Source organism: Portunus trituberculatus, chromosome 41 (assembly GCF_017591435.1).
Source record: "Portunus trituberculatus isolate SZX2019 chromosome 41, ASM1759143v1, whole genome shotgun sequence".
Taxonomy (NCBI): domain Eukaryota; kingdom Metazoa; phylum Arthropoda; class Malacostraca; order Decapoda; family Portunidae; genus Portunus; species Portunus trituberculatus.
The window spans coordinates 37,930,058-37,948,330 of NC_059295.1; the positions used below are offsets into that span (position 1 = coordinate 37,930,058).

At 37.3% G+C, this 18,273-nt stretch overlaps 1 protein-coding gene across 8 annotated transcripts in view; it reads right to left on the reverse strand.

Moving 5' to 3' along the window:
- Nucleotides 1-777: 777 nt before the first annotated feature.
- LOC123517102 overlaps nucleotides 778-18,273 on the reverse strand; it is a 28,695-nt gene continuing 11,199 nt past the window's right edge. For all 8 annotated transcript variants that reach the window (XM_045276994.1, XM_045276993.1, XM_045276998.1 and 5 more), the window contains 5 exons: nucleotides 15,161-15,280; nucleotides 11,973-12,971; nucleotides 5,818-5,937; nucleotides 5,186-5,415; nucleotides 778-3,539 (listed from right to left, as the gene is read on the reverse strand). In XM_045276994.1, the coding sequence (XP_045132929.1) occupies nucleotides 3,452-3,539; nucleotides 5,186-5,415; nucleotides 5,818-5,937; nucleotides 11,973-12,971; nucleotides 15,161-15,280 (1,557 nt within the window). In that variant the 3' untranslated portion in view covers nucleotides 778-3,451. The remainder of the gene's footprint in view (nucleotides 3,540-5,185; nucleotides 5,416-5,817; nucleotides 5,938-11,972; nucleotides 12,972-15,160; nucleotides 15,281-18,273) is intronic.

Below are 18,273 nucleotides of genomic sequence, written 5' to 3' on the forward strand. Positions count from 1 at the left end.
GCTGTGGTGGGCTGTGGCAGCAGCAGCAACCGTGCTGTGTTGTGTGCATCTCTGTGCAACACCCAGCACCCTAATGCCAGCCACCTCAGACCCTCAGCTCACAGTGCAGTGTTGTCTTCCTCACCAAAAATTACTGCTGGAGTTCATTGCTGGTCAAATGGCATTTAGTGGTAGCAATGGTGCTGCTGCCCAACTTCTGAAAATTTTCATATTGGTGTCAGAGTGAGGCTGGGTCAGGGAGTTGCCCGGAGGGGAGACAGCCAAGTTCATCCTATAATAGGTCAATACAGTCTTATAATTTGTATCTGTACTAATTTGCTCTATCATGATGTTATCCTGAATGTTTGCTGTACCTTCACCTCAAATTATGGCTGGTCTGAGCCCAAACAAAAAATACTGACCAGCTGAAGTAATGAAAATGTATAATAAATGAGTTTATGTACTCAATCTTTTTCTTACCTAATGTTTTTTATCATTAAAATAAGAATTAGCAACATTCTTCATACACTTCAGAGAAATATTTCTGCACCTTTCAAAACACAGCAGCTAAATCACTTTCCATATGTACTACATATACAGTTGCCTATACTATCCTGCTCACTCTGAACAGTGTTTCACCATTTTCCTTGGCAATGCTCTGATAATTTTACAGCTCAGCACTGGAAAAGAATTCTACATAATGTGACACTGTTGAGTGAATAATTCAGTAGTATGGGTGTTAAGTCTTACATCCATTGTAGTGACCAAGGACATAACACTTAGTACTAAAACACAACATTCATCTCAAAACAATTTTACAAATCAGGTCCAACTTCATTCACTGTTCACTTAACTTTAAGATTCTTAATTAAGGCTCTGACTTCTCTATTCATCCTTTACTTTACAAACTTTTATTTAAGGCACATATTTCTTCAGACCTATAAATCACTTTCTCACCCAGTCTTTTTCAAATACCAAAATTTATTCCCAACATTCCTGGCTAATATGTAAGTGATGAAAATAAATTAATTACTAAACTTTATATGCATCTCATAAATTCACAATAAAACTTATCATAAAATTAAATAGTACAACTTAAACATGTGGATAACAAGACTCAAAACATCAGTTTCATTATAATAATCTGCTGACAACATAACAGCAAAATTCCTCACAATATTAAACTTGAGCAAAAACCATGAGCAAATAAACAACTTGTAGCCTTCTTTTATCTCTGTAGTAAACTTACACAAGAAGCGCAGCTGCTAGTTTTGCTTGGACTGGAATTCTGGATTGCTACAGTTCCATCACCTTTTGACTGCACTTCTTGTCATAGTTCTCATGAAGACTCCTTACACCAGCTTCCAAAAGATTCCCATCAGCTATTCTCACAACTAAGATATCATATCTATCAAAATTTCTTGAATAAAAAGATGCAAAGACTGATATCTTGTATTCAATATCAATGTAGTTTCTGCTAAAAGAAGATACTTCTCATAGAGATTAACTAGTAAAATGGTATCTGCATCAATGTTAGTGGCCTGTTTTATAGGAATCAATATTAACACGTTATCTGCAATGCGACCCACCAGTGGGTCATCAGTTACTATCCACTGTTGCAATGCGACCCACTGGTGGGTCGTACAACAATTTCTATATACAGTGAAGATTCAATACTCAAACGTCTTAAATATACTGGAACGCAAAAGTTCAACCTGGTAATCAAAAAAATACCTGGTACTCAAATGGCCACACACGTGGTTGTCCTGTTCTGATACTGGTAATACCTGTATTACCAAAACTAAAATAACAGTATTGTGGTATACCAAATACCGGTGCACATCCCTAGACTTACGCCGCTGTGCCACAGTCAAGAGAACAATTCTTCTGCATTATCTGTAGTTTTCATTTAGAAACTTGCAATGGTACCAAAGAGGCTTATTAATGGTAAAATTAAGGAATCTAGTGAGAGTGCAAGTGTTAGTGAGTGACACCCTCCAACAGAGGGTTCACAAGAAGCATACCAAGTTACCAAGCATTTTATATGGATGGTGACTCATCTTCCGATGAATAACCTCCCTTCTCCTCCACACCTTTCTCTCCTCCTCTTCTACGTTAAGCACAAATCAAATTATAAAAAAATACATTGAAATTTTTGTAAACTTAAGGTTCTGCTAAGGTTAGATTGAATTACCTGATTTATAAGTATCGGTAGTTTGAGTATCAAGTCTCCACTGTATATCACATTTTAATCTTACTATTGATAGAAATTGGATTATATAGTAAAATTGCAATAAACAGGATGTGTAGGTGGATATAATAAACACTGATTGATAAATACTAATATGAAGCTTATTTAATTTTTACTGTTTTAAAAATATGAAAAATAGTCTTGTTTCCATATTTTTTTCTAATACATGAAAAAAAAAAAACTATATTATCTTGCATTTTTTTTCCTTCAGTACATAAAAGTTTTCTATTAAAATAATTGGAACAGATATCACAATTGGACTTTCCTTGACAAGCTTCAATGATTTTTTATATTTTTCCTGATATTATTTGGACAAATTGTAAAAAAAAAACTGCCACTGGTGACCATTTTGAAAAGCATATATAAATAAACATAAGTAAAGAAATAAAACAAAATAAATAAAAAAAATATCTGCTATAAAAATAAACTGAAAAATACTTTCTTTTTCCTAATATATGCAAGAAAACTATAATTATTTTGCATTTTTCCTTTAGAACATACAACTTTTCTATAACAAATAATTCAAACTGAGATATCACAATTGAACTTTCCATAACTTTCAATAATTTTCTTTATTGATTTTTTATAATTTCATAATTTTCCTGATATCATCTTTATTATTTTACTTTATCTTCTCTCTCATCTGTTGAACTAAGTTGACCATAAAACTGTGTAGCAATCATTTTCTAAATATGCAAAATAAAGAAAAAAATACATAAACAAATTTAGGATAGGAAAAATACTGTAGAGTATAGAGATGCACTGAATATTGACAAATAAAGTATAATCACTGGTGGTTCGTGGTTAATATCGCAGAGAAGTCATAGATTTTTATAGTATGCAATGCGACCCACCGGTGGACAAACACTTTGACATTGCCAGTGCGTTTGGGTGTTCTCCCAGACAACACTCTGCTGCTCTTCTCACTTTGCTGGCTTGACCACCAATGAAGTGATGACAATTTATTTGTATCACAGTGCAGGAGAGCTTGCCATGCAGCCAAACACAGGGAACATGTTAACAGCTCACACCATTCTCCCTATCTTACCAAATTCTTATTTTCTAGCAACTAATCACAATTTTTATTGCAAAGCTAATGCCTTCAAGTGAGGACTTCAAATGATGTTGGACAATTTTTTGCTTCAAATTTTGTCTTTCTAATTTATCATCTTATATTTTCATGCATCACTGCTTGCACAGCTGACCCTTATGCAAATGTGGTCAGTGAAGATCTGTTTTCTCCCTCCCTGGGAGGCTCAGGTCCTTCTCTGGGGTTTTATTGGAAGACATTTTGATGTGGCAGTTGAATCTGAGCAGAGACAAAAAGCAGTAAGTAATACTTCATTACTATATTATCAACTTGATCACCATCTTATTTTCTATGAATGCAATATCATAGGTATGCAATAATAAATCACAAGTGGTGGACACCAGTAAACTGAAAGGTTATCTTTACTAACCAGTAATCTCTGACAAAAAAATTGGCTTTCTCTAAGCTGCTAAAGAAATTTGCAGAAGCTAATGTTAACCAATTCACTAGGTCTTTTAGTATGAATTTACATACCTTCAATTTGGTCATTTGGCTCTACAACTATTACAAACAAAAAACTATAATCTTATGTCATGAACTTGTGACACAAACACAAGTTTTCAAAAAGTTATAGCATGCCCAGATCAGAAAATGGAGGTATGCACAACTGCAACAAAAAAAATAAATGAACAAATAAAATGACATACACATGATTTCTCAATTATACAGTTTTCCTGTTGGAGACATGCACACAACAAATGAAAAAAAAAACTTGTATGACCCATATTAGTGGACTTAAAGCTAGCAGAAACAGAATTACATCAGTGGAAGCTTCTTGGTCCACTAACAGTTAGCAAAAATCCTAATCAATTGATACATAGGTTAGCTTCACTAATTACCAGTTAGCAGATCAGCAGAACTGTGCCTAGCACTAGAAATCACCCAATGATATAAGCATAGTGATTGCATCTCCACATAACTAAATCAACACTGGCTACCCCATGATGAGTTCTCTGAACCATGGTGTAAATTGACATCTGTATAGTACTACCAGAATCAAATACACAGTGTCAGCAGTTGAAGTTGTGATGTTAAAGTGCATGGTGAACACATCTAAACTCTAAACGCTATATATTCAACATGCTCTCGCCTATCTCAAAATTGTGAATACCTGCATCCCTGAGATAAATGTGTGATCATGTGGTAGCAACACCACTTCAGTAACTCAAAGTCACATCTAGTTGCTAGGTGTCCAGTTTCCTGCTAATTTTCCACCCTCACGTTTATCACTGTGTGTAGACAATAGCCGTCCCAGTTTTCCTCTGAAGGACAAATATCCCCAGAACCACCATAAGCAAGACATAGAGGATCAATATCATCACACTGAAGCAAGCAGGTGTGAAATTCAACAAGATTTTTGCTCGTATTGGTCACCACATGGCAACTGTTCTCTGCATCCTGGCTGCCAGTATAAGAATTAGCCACCTGAGTGAAGAAGGTGTTTGCCAGCCAAAATCATGCATTCAAGCTGTCATTGAAGTCCACGGTAACCATACCCAGTATTAGATGTTAATAAACGAATAAATATAGTAAGTTTTCTATTCATTATCCACCATATTTTCCATGCGTGTTGTGAATATCTGGGTCAGCGTTGGTGCGGCTCACAACATCAACCAACACTTGCCAAAATCAAGGCAAACACATGAAAATAAAATAAGACACAGTTCCAGTTACAAGCCTGATCAGACTTCCTTAGTCTACAAACTCTTACATACATATTATAATGATAGTGTCATTTTATTCTCCTTGAAAAGAGTACAATAATAATCTAGTTTACAGCCATTCTCAACTCCAGCCTTACACTTAGGGTTTAAGTATAGCAAGGTCTCAAGAACAAATTTTTCTTCTAACTGATGGTTTCTTACCTTTCTTTCAGAATTTTCCTGTAAACAAAGCTCCCCACTGGCTTCCTGCCCTCCAAGACACACTGATCTCGGTACAGACGGTACATCTTTCCCACATTGAGGTTTTGTGGCAAGCAACATCTATCAGATTGATCAGGATCATCAAAAGAGAAGGTGCTCATGTGGCTCAAGGCATAACTCACATCCTCTTCTTGGGTCTTGTTTATGGGAGAGTGACGGCCCCGCCGGTCCTGTGATGCAAGGCAGACACTTGTTAACAACTTTGTCATACTAACAGCACTGCAACAATAGACTATCTGGTATGTTTCAGCTTTATCAATACTATCAAAGATTTTCAAATGACTCTTAACAATAAAGATATGAAATTATTAGACAGAGAAAGATGCCTGGTGTAGAAACCAGTACATAACAATGCTAGATATCTAACCTAATAAAGCTTACATGGATTGGCAGGTTAGGAAGCAGAGATAATTGTTTAAAGAATACAGACAGTTTATTTGAGAAAAACTGTGAAAAAAGATACTGATAGCAAGACTGAAACCCTAACAATATGGTATGCTGTACTAAAGGATTAAAAGTGGCCAAGTTATATTTCTTGACTTGATTACTTTCTCTGTAATTAGCCTACTTACCTTAAGAGCGAAAGGAGACTGGCAGGCCACAGCCTGTAACACTCGATCCACCCGGCCATTGGAAACACCGTGCAGACGAAGAAAAGCCAACTTGCACACCTGAACTTTCTCATTTCCACCCTACAACAATCATTGACAATCAACACTGTTTGCCATGTTACTTTAGAGTGTGCACACCACTATTTCCATCATAATATAAAAAATAAACTGTAAGAGGCTGAAAATGGTGAAGACATAACCAACAAATACAAAAATTAACCAACTAATTAACCTCTTCCCAACAGCAGGGCAGATGAGTGCACTACCGAATAAAAAAAATCATCTATATATAGACTTCACCGACTTTCATTCATATGTCTATATCTATATATGGACCCTGCCGCAAAACTAAATAAACAATTCAATCTATGAATAGACTGCCACAAAACTGAATAAATGGCATCTGCAGTATATATAAACTCTGCTGCAAAATGGAACAAACAATTCAATCTATATATGAGTGTTATTTGTGTTTGATTGATGATAATGGCTGTCAGTGTATTTATATGAATGTTTGGAGTTACTCACATCTAGGACTTGTGACCTGGATGTAATTTACTTCCACTTTTCTTTGTATTTTCACATACTACTTGTTTTGTACCTATTCATTTTTAGACAGCACTGCTGGCATGTGGTATAGTTCTTTCTCTTCCGCATGGTAGACTAATAATAACAAAGTGGAAAAATGCAAAAATTTTCAACAATAGCTTATATGGGTTGCACATCCACCTATGACAAAGCAGAAGCGATGACCAAACTTGAGAGGCCATGTTGGCAAGTGTTTGTATATTTGAGATGCCAAATAATCATTTAATTTATGAGTTTTATTACTTGTAATTAATAGTCTATATATAGAACATGCTACAACTTAGTGCAGTAAAATCAGAACAAACGTCTATAATGTGACGATCCAACAAAGTCCCAATTTTGAAACATCTATATATAGGTAGATCCTCTGCCTGGGAGGGGTTAATTGATTGAAAGTTTTTGAGTAAGACTCGTATAGTTCTACTTTGGAAGTTAGAGAGCATAGGAAGACTGAGAGGAACTTTGTTAGATTGGATAAGGGATTATTTGAAGGACAAAGAGATGAGAACTGTGATCAGAAATATATACTTATCTTGAGGTAAAGTAACAAGTGGAGTGTCACTAGAGTCAATGTTACCCCCCATTATGTTCTAGGAATAGGTATATGTAAATGACATACAGAATGGGGTAACCAGTTATATTAATTTGTTTGCTGATGATGCAAAATTGCTAAGAGTAATCAAAACCCGAGACGACTGCTTGCTGCTACAGGAAGATATACAACAAAATTTACGAGTGGAGTAAGATGAGGAAGTTGGAGTACAATGCCGAGAAATGTCACGTAATGGAATTAGGAAAGAGGACTGGTATGGAACTATCTGATGGGAGAGGAACAGATAATTATAATGAAGACTAAAGAGGAAAATGATCTGGAGATAGTTATGAAGGAAAATCTGAACCCTGATTAGCATATAAAACATTGACTAATATTAGAGTGGCATTTCAATAGATGGACAAAAATATGATAAAAAAAAATTATTACGAGCATGATATGTCTAAAGTTGGTATATGCAGCAGTGGTGTGGTCACCGAGCTTGAAAAAAGATATAAAAAGATTAGAACAGATCTAGAAAATAGCTACAACGATGGTGCCAAAACTAAAGGACCTAACATATGAAGAAAGGCTGAAGGAAATGGGACTGCCAACCTTACAAGATAGAAGAGAATGAGGAGACCTAATAACAATGTATAAAATAGTAAATGGCATTGAAAAGATTGACAAGGAAGACCTGGTGCTGGTGACAGAAGCTGGAAGGACAAGTGGACATGTAAAGAAGATTAGGATGAGGCAATGTGTGAAGGATACTCCACACAGAACGGTGGAAAAGTGGAATATATTGAGTGATGAAGTTGTTACAGCACATAATGTGCATAACTTTAAAGAAAAATTAGGTAAATGGAGACATGGAGACAGGATACTATAAGCCCTGCTTGAACCCTGTACAATACAACTAGGCAAATACACACAGACACACACGCACACACACACACACACATGGAGCGCAGCCATCAAGCAGGACACACGCATCTGAACAGCTCGCAGAGATTACTACAAAAGGAGCTGGACTCAGGTCTAGACATATGTAAGTGAAGGGGTGTTAGGTACAAGACCAATGAAGGTGAAATTAGGCTGAGATCTCAATGTGGCTGTGGAGGAAATTATGGCTAGAAAAGGGAAGCTGGCCAATGATGTCGATCACAAGGAAATATGGATAAAAAGAGATATGAACTTAGAGGAAAGGGAAAAGGAGAAAGTGCTAAGAAGTGAAGCTAAGGTAAAAAAATGAGAAAAGGACAGAGATAGAGAAGAAGAATTTTTACTGGAGGGTTCTGGATATGAGACTAAAGAAGTGGTACCTAAGGAAAAAAGAGGAGGTCGTGGAGGAGGCAATAAATTAAGAGTGACTTATACTAACATAGATGGTTTGTTATCAAGCATATTGGAAGTTCAGGGTTATTTGAAAGAGAAAAAGCCAGATGTAATGTGCATCGTTGAAACAAAACTGAAAAAAGAGATCCATGTCAACTTTAAAGAGGAGGGATATAATACCTGGAGGAGGAACAGGAAGGATAAAGGGGCAGGAGTGCTAATAATGGTTTGTGATAATATATGTGTGGAGGATGTGCAATATGGTGAGGACAAAGTGGAAGTAATGGGAGTAACAATCAGAACAGAAGATTTGAAGAAAAGAAAATTATAGTTACATATGTTCCACCAAAGACTAATACATGGGGATCAGAAGAGCATAAAGATATGCAAAGAGAGGTGATAAAGTGCCTAGATAACATGATAAGAAGAGATAGAAGAATACTCTTAGTTGGAGACTTTAACTGTAAAAAAATAAACTGGAGAGAGATGGAAGTAATGGATAATGCTGGGCAGTGGAGTGAGAAAGTGTTACAGTTGACTATGGTTAATACAATGGACCAGTGGGTGGAGGAGTCAACAAGGTACAGGGGAAGAAGAACCATTGTTGCTTGACCTAGTTTTCATAAAGAAACCCTAGTCCTCTCCAATCATACAATACCTTAGTCCAATGGGGAAAAGTAATCATGTGACATTAGAAATGCAAATGCAGGAGGAAGATGAGATAAGTTACAGAGAGGACTATAAAGGAGAGAGATTTAATAATGCAAGAGCAGATTTTGAAAAATTAAGGATTTATTTTGCTGATATTGAGTGGAGAAATGTTATGTGCAGAAAGACTGTACAAGAGAAATATGACATATTCTTACAGAAATACAATGAAGGAATAAAAAAGTTTGTTCCTGTTTATAGGGTTCAGAAAAAAATTCATGCTTGGTACAATGCTAGATGCATATAAGCAAAAAAGGCAAGGGATAAAGCATGGAAGAAACTCTTAAAGCAGGGAAATGACTATAATAGTCGGCAGTACAAAGATACTAGAAATGAATATATTAGAGTAAGGAGAGAGGAAGAAAGAAAGTTTGAGAAAGATGTAGTAGATAAAAGCAAGGATGAATCCAAACTTTTCTACAAGTTTATAAACAGCAAAACAAAGAATAAGAAAACAATTGAAAAATAATTAAAGAAGGAAGACATACCAAACAGAGAAGGAAATGTGTGAAATAATGAATGAGAGCTTCAAAACGGTATTCACTGCAGAAGATGATTTCACAGAACCTAATAGGACATTGGATTGCCAAGGATTACAGGAGATTGCAGTGCACAAAGAGGATATTGGAAGATTACTGGATAAGTTGGAAGTCAGAAAAGCAATGGGGCCAGATGGTGTATCAGGCTGGGTGTTAAAAGAATGTAAAGAGCAATTACTGGATCCAATTTGGGAAATAATTAAAAGTTCAATAAATGAAGGGAAAGTTCCACTAGAGTGGAAGAGAGCCAACATAATACCGATATTTAAAGGAGGAAAGGCAACTGAACCACTAAACTACAGACCAGTGTCACTTACAAGTGTCGTAGGGAAGTTATGTGAAATAATTATCAAAGAAAAATGGGTTAAATTTCTAGAAGAGGAGCAAGTCATATCGAACAGACAATTTGGGTTCAGGACAGGGCGGTCATGTGTATCAAACTTATTAAGCTTCTACTCGAGTTATTGCAGGACTTGAAAACAGAGATGGATGGGTAGACACAGTATACCTGGACATTAAAAAGGCTTTTGATAAAGTCCTCACGGAAGACTTCTTTGGAAACTAGAGAACATAGGAGGACTGTGGAACCTTGCTCGAATGGACAAGAGATTATTTGAAGGATAGGAAATGAGAACTGTGATCAGAGATACATACTCATCTTGGGGTAAAGTAACTAGCGGAGTGCCACAAGGGTCAGTGTTAGCCCCCATTATGTTTCAAGTTTATGTAAACGACATTCACATTGGGATAAACAGTTATATAAATTTATTCGCTGATGATGCAAAGTTGCTAAGAGTTATCAAAACCAGAGAGGACTGTCTGCTGTTGCAGGAAGATTTAAACAAGATCTATGAATGGAGCAAGAAGTGGAAATTGGAGTTTAATGCCAAGAAATGCCACATAATGGAACTAGGAAAGAGTAAGAGAAGACCAGTATGGAACTATTTGATGGGAGAGGAGCAAATAATGAAGACTAAAGAGGAAAAAGATCTTGGAGTGATCATACAAGAAAATCTGAGCCCTGATAAACACATAAGCAAGATATTTGGACTATCATATAAGATGTTGACTAATATAAGAGTGGCATTTCATTACATGGATAAAGATATGATGAAAAAATCATCACAAGCATGATACGCCCAAGGCTGGAATATGCAGCAGTGGTATGGTCTCCGAGCTCTAAAAAGGATATAAGAAAATTGGAAAGGATACAGAAGATTGCTACAAAGATGGTGCCGGAATTAAAGGACCTCACATATGAAGAACGACTGAAGGAAATGGGACTGCCAACCTTACAAGATAGAAGAGAACGGGGACCTAATAACAATGTATAAGATAGTAAATGATATTGAAAAGATAGACAAAGAAGACCTGGTGCTGTTGATAACTTTAAAGAAGAAGATGGAAGGACAAGAGGACATGAAAAGAAGATCAGGATGAGGCAGTGTGTGAAGGATATTGAAAATACAGTTTTCCACACAGAACAGTGGAAAAATGGAATGCATTGGATAATGGAATTGTCACAGCACATAGTGTGCATAACTTTAAAGAAAAACTAGATAAATGGAGATATGGAGACAGGACACTATGAGCCATCACAACTCAAACCCTGTACAATACAACTAGGTAAATACAACTGGTACACACACACACACACACACACAGGATTGTGAATAACAGTCTCATTGACTGGTTTCCAGTGCACTGTTATCAGCATCTGTAGCTTTTATGGGACTGGTATTGGTATCAAACAAAATGCTGGTATCAGTACATCTCTACATAAAACAACACAAAATAAAAGGGAAAGTAAAATGAGGATGTATAAACTATAGGTCAAAAAGGAGAGTACACAAAATCTAAAAGAAAATTAGCATGGAAGAAAGGTGCTTGCCAAATTAATTAAAGAAATAGATAATAAAAGAAGAATTAATTTTCAGAATATATGAATCAACAAACTGAGAAGGAAATGCTATAAAAAAACAAAAATCAATGACAGCAACGGGAATAGAAATATTAACTAAGGAAGAGCTGAAATGTACAATACAAATCATGAGAATGTAGGAAGAGAAGAAAGATGAAGAAAGATATGGAGAGAGAGATCTACTCCCACTCCACAAATACACGCACACATACACATACATACACTAGAGGTAAGTGTTAAGTTTACGTGAATAATATACCAAAAAGGAATGAAAAGCTGCAAAGACATCTCTGCACAAGATGCAAAATTATTAAATCTGATAAGAAGCTACAAAGATTGCAAAGATAGGCAGAATAAGCTAAATCAAGAACATGAAGAGAATAAAACATGAAAAATGGAATCTAATGAAAGGAAAGTCATATGAAGGGAATGGAGAAAATGTGAAGGGAGACTTATGATTATGTAGACATAAACACACATACACACGCACCTCAAATGGCACACTGTAGACTCTTGAATAGGTTCGGGATAGGGGAGCACTGGTCCGTCGCTGGCTCAGAGGTGCAAGAGTCACCATGCGAGCAATGTATGCATTCTGCCGTGTGAAACTAGCCAGACCCCAAAAGCTGTTAAACACCTTCTGGCGTGTCTCAGGGGTGCCCAAGGCTGGGATGCATCCGTTTCTGCACTCACACGGCTCATCCTGATACACTTTCTTGCCACGGAGCTTGCCTGTTGAGGTGATGTATGCCTCCCCTCTGTTCCTGCAGGCTTTTCTCTGTTCCCGATTCATGGTAGAACTCCCCAAAACACCCTGCCTTTGTTTCCTTCTTCCCTTCCTCTGCTGGAGGGGTTCCACAGTTGTGGCAGTAGTGAGGGTGACAGCAGTTGTGGTGGTAGTGGTGGTGACAGTAATACTACTACTAATAGTAGTAGGAGTAACACCAGTGATAGCAGAGGTAGTGCCAGTGGCAATGTTTGTGGTGCTAGTGGATGCAGGTTTAGAAGAGGCTGTACTATTGACAGAAGTGGAAGTGGCAACAGATTGGGAGAGTGTGGTACTGCCAATGGCATGTTTATACATAATGGCAGTGGTGTCTCCTGGTCCAGTGACAGCTTCCTGAATCTCTTGACATCCAAAGGTACCATACCTCTTCCTGTAAGGTTGAGACATCAGCAAGTTCTTGGCAGCCTGGGAGTTTTTTGTCCCACTAGCTTTAGGATTTCCCTCTTCCTGGTGAGGGATGAGCTTGGACTTAACCTGGCGGTATACCCATAGACTGACAGGTGTCTTGCCCTGCTCCTCACACCATTGCTGATACAGTTCATGCATCTTCTTTACTGATATCTCCTTCTCTGCAACTCCCTGAGTTACAAACTCATCTGAGGTTCCTATCTTCTGCTGTTGCAACTTTACGATGTGCTGTGCAACAAACTCCAGGTCTTCTTGTGCCGTTTTGTTACTTGGAGCATGCTGTCCCCGTCGATCCTGAGGGTCAAAGTTACATGAACAGAATGCTTACACAGGCATGAAATAACCAATTATAACAAAAAGCCAATCCACAGAATCATATTCTGATGCCTGATCATGATTTTCATTATCATCATTATGTTCTCCATATTGAACAAGGAGTGCAGAGAAACGGAAAAAAAACATGAAGGAAAAGTGTCATACAATGTCACACTCCCTATCACATATTTTGCTATTTACATATTATGAGGCCTATCTAAAAAGAAACTCAAAAACATCTCAAAAATTGCTTTTATTAAGGCCCTATGGTGATTTCTCTGTGGTGCCTCAATGTTCTTCCTCTAATTTATTGTATTGTTACTTTTATGTTTCAACAGTGCAGTGAACTGGTAAATTTCTAAGTATCTTTAATTGCTGAAACAAGAAACTTTCTTGGATGGATTTCAATTCATCCTTGAATTAAAAAAGGACAATCCATTCAATCCAGTCTTTTATTAGCAGGATCAAGAGTACAGATAGGATAAAAAGTAGCAGTAGAAGATATCAATAGATGCAACGTGTGACATTGTGGCAATGGCAGAAACAGTTAGAGTTCATAAGACAAGAAAAACAATAAGTAACACTCTGAATTTCTTCTTTGGTCACAGTGACTGACAATGTTGTAATGGTAGAAATTTTGTTTCATCACCATATTTATAATGTACATGTACACCATAATCCCCTGACATCAAGATGTGCACTTTTGTCCCAACACACTGCAACAATTTATTGCAGTGTTTTCAGAAGTTAAGTTTCTTTCTGTTCATGACTTATATACAATCACATATGCTATTACACATACAAATTTTTTTATCTTTATTTTTAGACTAATATATTGAATAGAATTCTCAACTCTAATTTTTCCCCAAAAAAACTGGCAATCACCTGAATGCAAGTGTAATGTGAAGCTTATGATTATTTGTGTATTATTTATCAGAATACATAAAAATAAGCAACAATGTCACAAACATATGATATGGACAGCAATAGACTTTTACAACTTTGAACACAACACAGATCATAACCATCTAATGATACACATGCAGGTGAGTCAAACAATCAATTCATTAAACATTCAATAAAATAAGCATTGTGAAGTGCAATGATAGGAACTTTTGAGCTTGCCAGCAAAGTAAAATCAGCTGTTATCTTGCCAGTGTTCTATTTCACACTCTGTCAAGCTTGTGTCCTCTCAGTATGCACTAATGGCCCCTTTTAGCCCTCTATGTTGTTGATATGGGCTAAAAAAATTATCTATGTGCACACACCACTGTCCAGATCATTGTCCTAAAGCAATCCAGTCTGCAAACAGACTGAACAGATCAGTGTGTATCCAAACAGTGTGTGGGCACTGGGTTACCAAGTTTCACCAGAAATGGGATCATGCAATCCCTACTCACAGGAGATCTGGCAAGGCCAAGAGAATAGATACTCACTTCCAGATTACTGTAAAGCATGAATTAAAACCAGCCCTATGATGAAGCTCTTTCTGACCAGTAAGCAGATGAACAGGGTTGTTTTTCTCAAAAATTTATGTTGTGTGTGGGATATTGAGAAGTGGAAAGAGGTACATACTATGTAGCAATGAATCAACTTTTACTGTCACAGACAATAGAAAGAGAAATGTATACCATCAACCTGGGAGTGACCTTTTTTACCTTTCTCTACATCTCAGTTGACTGCTAAATACAGTAGCAATACCACAGCTGACTGGACTTTGCTTTGTGGACTCAGAAGTTCCAATCAATGCATCATTCTGTGTAGATGACTTAATGCACTAGCATGATTTAAGATCCCACTTCAGGTTGAAGCAAAATCTACGCCTCACAATAATCATTGGTTGGTCACACCCAGAGAGGGCTTAATTCATGGCCAGCAATCCAACACAGGATGCCCCAGACGAAGAACCACACATTCTTTTATACAGCATTCACACTCTTAGCCCCATCAATCTCCAGCAGAAAGGGAAAAGTTTCATAGGACTTAATACTATACCTCAGGACCTCTGGCAGAACACACCACAACATGTCCCTAATATTTCCAAAAATGCAACACACCTTAGTAAGTGCAAGTATAACTTCTACTCATAACTATAAAGAAAGAGGTAAAACAGACGCTCACATATGAGACTGAACAAGGAGTAAAGGACTGATGATGCCTAAACTGACCTGAAGGGCATGTGGATGCTCACAGTGAAGAGCCTGCAGCACTCGGTCCAGCCGCCCATTAGACACTCCATGCAGCCTTAGGAACTGACTCTTGCACACCCGCACCCGAGATTGGCCTTCCTGGGGGCAGCAGAGCATGTAGCAACAAGATGCTGAGATTCCTGCTCAGATAATTTGAAGGATGCTCTGGATAGCCACAAAGTTACATGAATATTAATCTACTAGAATAAACATTTAGTCCTCAAATTTTCATAATACAATTAAAATACTTTAAATTCCTCTTAGAAGTTATGATTATGACTGAATACAGTATATCAGATAGACATACAAAAGAAAATGACATACAAGAATATCTGAAACAGAAAGAATAGAAGAATATAGGAGTAAAAGATGTGAAAGATGAATTTCAATACACAGACACCTCCTAGAGGAACTAATTCCTTGAGAGAACATGCTAGTTTACTCTATTCTTATTTTCTTTTCCTACTCTCTCTCTCTCTCTCTCTCTCTCTCTCTCTCTCTCTCTCTCTCTCTCTCTCTCACAAAGCTCCAGAAGGTGTAAATACATACAAATCATCTGTCTATTTCTATCAAATAACTACACTGCAACCATAAAATAAATAATGATGCTTCCATGATATGGCTTACCACCTCTCTAATGCAAGAGTTAACCAGTACTTTCAGTCATTCATCTATTTCTCTAGTAAACTCTGGAACTCTTATCTGCTTCTGTATTTCCATCTACCTATAACCTAAATTCATTTAAAGGGAGGTTTGAAGACTTTTAATCCATTCTTTTGGCTAACTCTCTTGACCATGTTCAGAGACTGGCATCTAAGTGGGCCTCTTTGTTTCATATTTTTTGTTTCCTTTGGCCAGTTCTCCCCTCTTATGTAAAAACAAATAAAAAAATATTTCAATAATAAAAAAATATGTCAACTGCATACCACATACATACATACATACATACATACACTTCTTCATCTTTCCCTCCTTTATTTCAGTCCGATGGCACCACTGCCATCTCTTCTGTCTCTAAAGCTGAACTCTTCTCTCAAACCTTTGCTCACAACTCCACCTTGGACGCTCCACCTTGGATAGTTTGGCACAAAGCTTTGATTTCAAAACTGCCCTCCTACGGCTTCTATCCTTCTCTCTGCAACTTTATCTCATGTTTCCTTTCCGACTGCTCTATTGCTGCTGTGGTAGACGGCCACTGTTCTTCTCCTAAATCTATTAATAGTGGTGTTCCTCAGGGTTCTGTCCTGTTACCCACTCTCTTTCTATTATTCATTAATGACCTTAACCAAACTTCTTGCCCTATCCACTCCTACGCTGATGATACCATCCTACATCTTTCCACGTTCTTTCAGAGACGACCAATCCTTCAGAAAGTCAACAGATCATGCAGGGACGCCACAGAATGCCTGACTTCCAATCTTTCTAAGATTTCCGATTGGGGCAGAGAAAATCTAGTAGTTTTCAATGCCTCAAAAACTCAATGCCTCCATCTATCAACTTGACACAACCTACCAGACAACTATACCCTCTTCTTCAATGACACTCAACTGTCTCCCTTTTCCACAATGAATATCCTTAGTCTGTCCTTTGCTCATAATCTTAATTGGAAACTTCACATCTCATCTCTTCCTAAAACAGCTTCTATGAAGTTAGGTGTTCTGAGGCGTCTCAGCCAGTTTTTCTCGCCCCTCCAACTGCTTACTCTGTATAAGGGCCTTATCCGTCCCTGTATGGAGTACTCTTCGCATGTTTGGGGGGTTCCAGTCAGACAGTTTTACTAGATATGGTGGAATCAAAAGCTTTTCGTCTCATCAACTCTCCTCCTCTGACTAACTGTCTTCAGCCTCTTTCTCACTGCCAGAATGTTGCATCTCTTTCTATCTTTTATCACTATTTTCATGCTAACTGTTCTACTGATCTTGGTAACGGCATGCCTTCCATCCTCCCACGGCCTCGCTGCACAAGGCTTTCTTCTTCCTCTCATCCCTATTCTGTCCAACTCTCTAATGCAAAAGTTAACCAGTATTCTCAATTATTCATCCCTTTCACGGGTAAACTCTGGAACTCCCTCCCTGCATCTTTATTTCCGAAATCCTACGACTTGTCTTCTTTTAAGAGGAGGTATCGAGGAATTTGCTCCACAAACTTTGGCTGACGCTTTTACATTTTTTAGAGAGCCAGCACTCTCTCTCTCTCTCTCTCTCTCTCTCTCTCTCTCTCTCTCTCTCTCTCTCTCTCTCTCTCTCTATATATATATATATATATATATATATATATATATATATATATATATATATATATATATATATATATATATATATATATATATATATATATATATATATATATATATATATATATATATATATATATATATATATATATATATATATATATATATATATATATATATATATATATATATATATATATATATATATATACAGTTGGCATATTTTTTTATTATTGAAATATTTTCTATCAATTTTTATATAAGAGGGGAGAACTGGCTTCTCTGTCATGCTTGCATACACACACACACACACACACACACACACACACACACACACACACACACACACACACACACACACACACACACACACACACACACACACACACACATGAGATGCATCAGAAAAGATTCAGAACTGGTGTCACAAAGACTTATTTCAGACACAATCTACACACTACGAGTTTTCCCCTTTGACACACTTTCCCATCCTTCTCTGTCACGCTCACATACACTCCTGGAAGGATTCTCCCAGCATCCCCTGCAGCTCCATCGTTACAGCCTTTTTGATGTCATCCATATCTTCAAAATGGGTTCTATTGATGACCCTGTTGAGCTTGGGGAAGAGAAAAAAGATCACACAGAGCCAGGTTGAGTGAATAGGGAGATTGTTCCAGCACCAGCTTCTTGGCCAGGAACTGGCAGATTCTCAGGGCACCGTGAGCAGGCACATTGTCATGGTGTGTGGTGAAGTAGCCACAAGTTGTCCTGCCACAACTCTTGCCTCTTCTCACACATTGAACAAAGTAAATGTTGCAGTATCTCTTTGTAGATATGCTGGTTGATGGTCTGGCCCTGA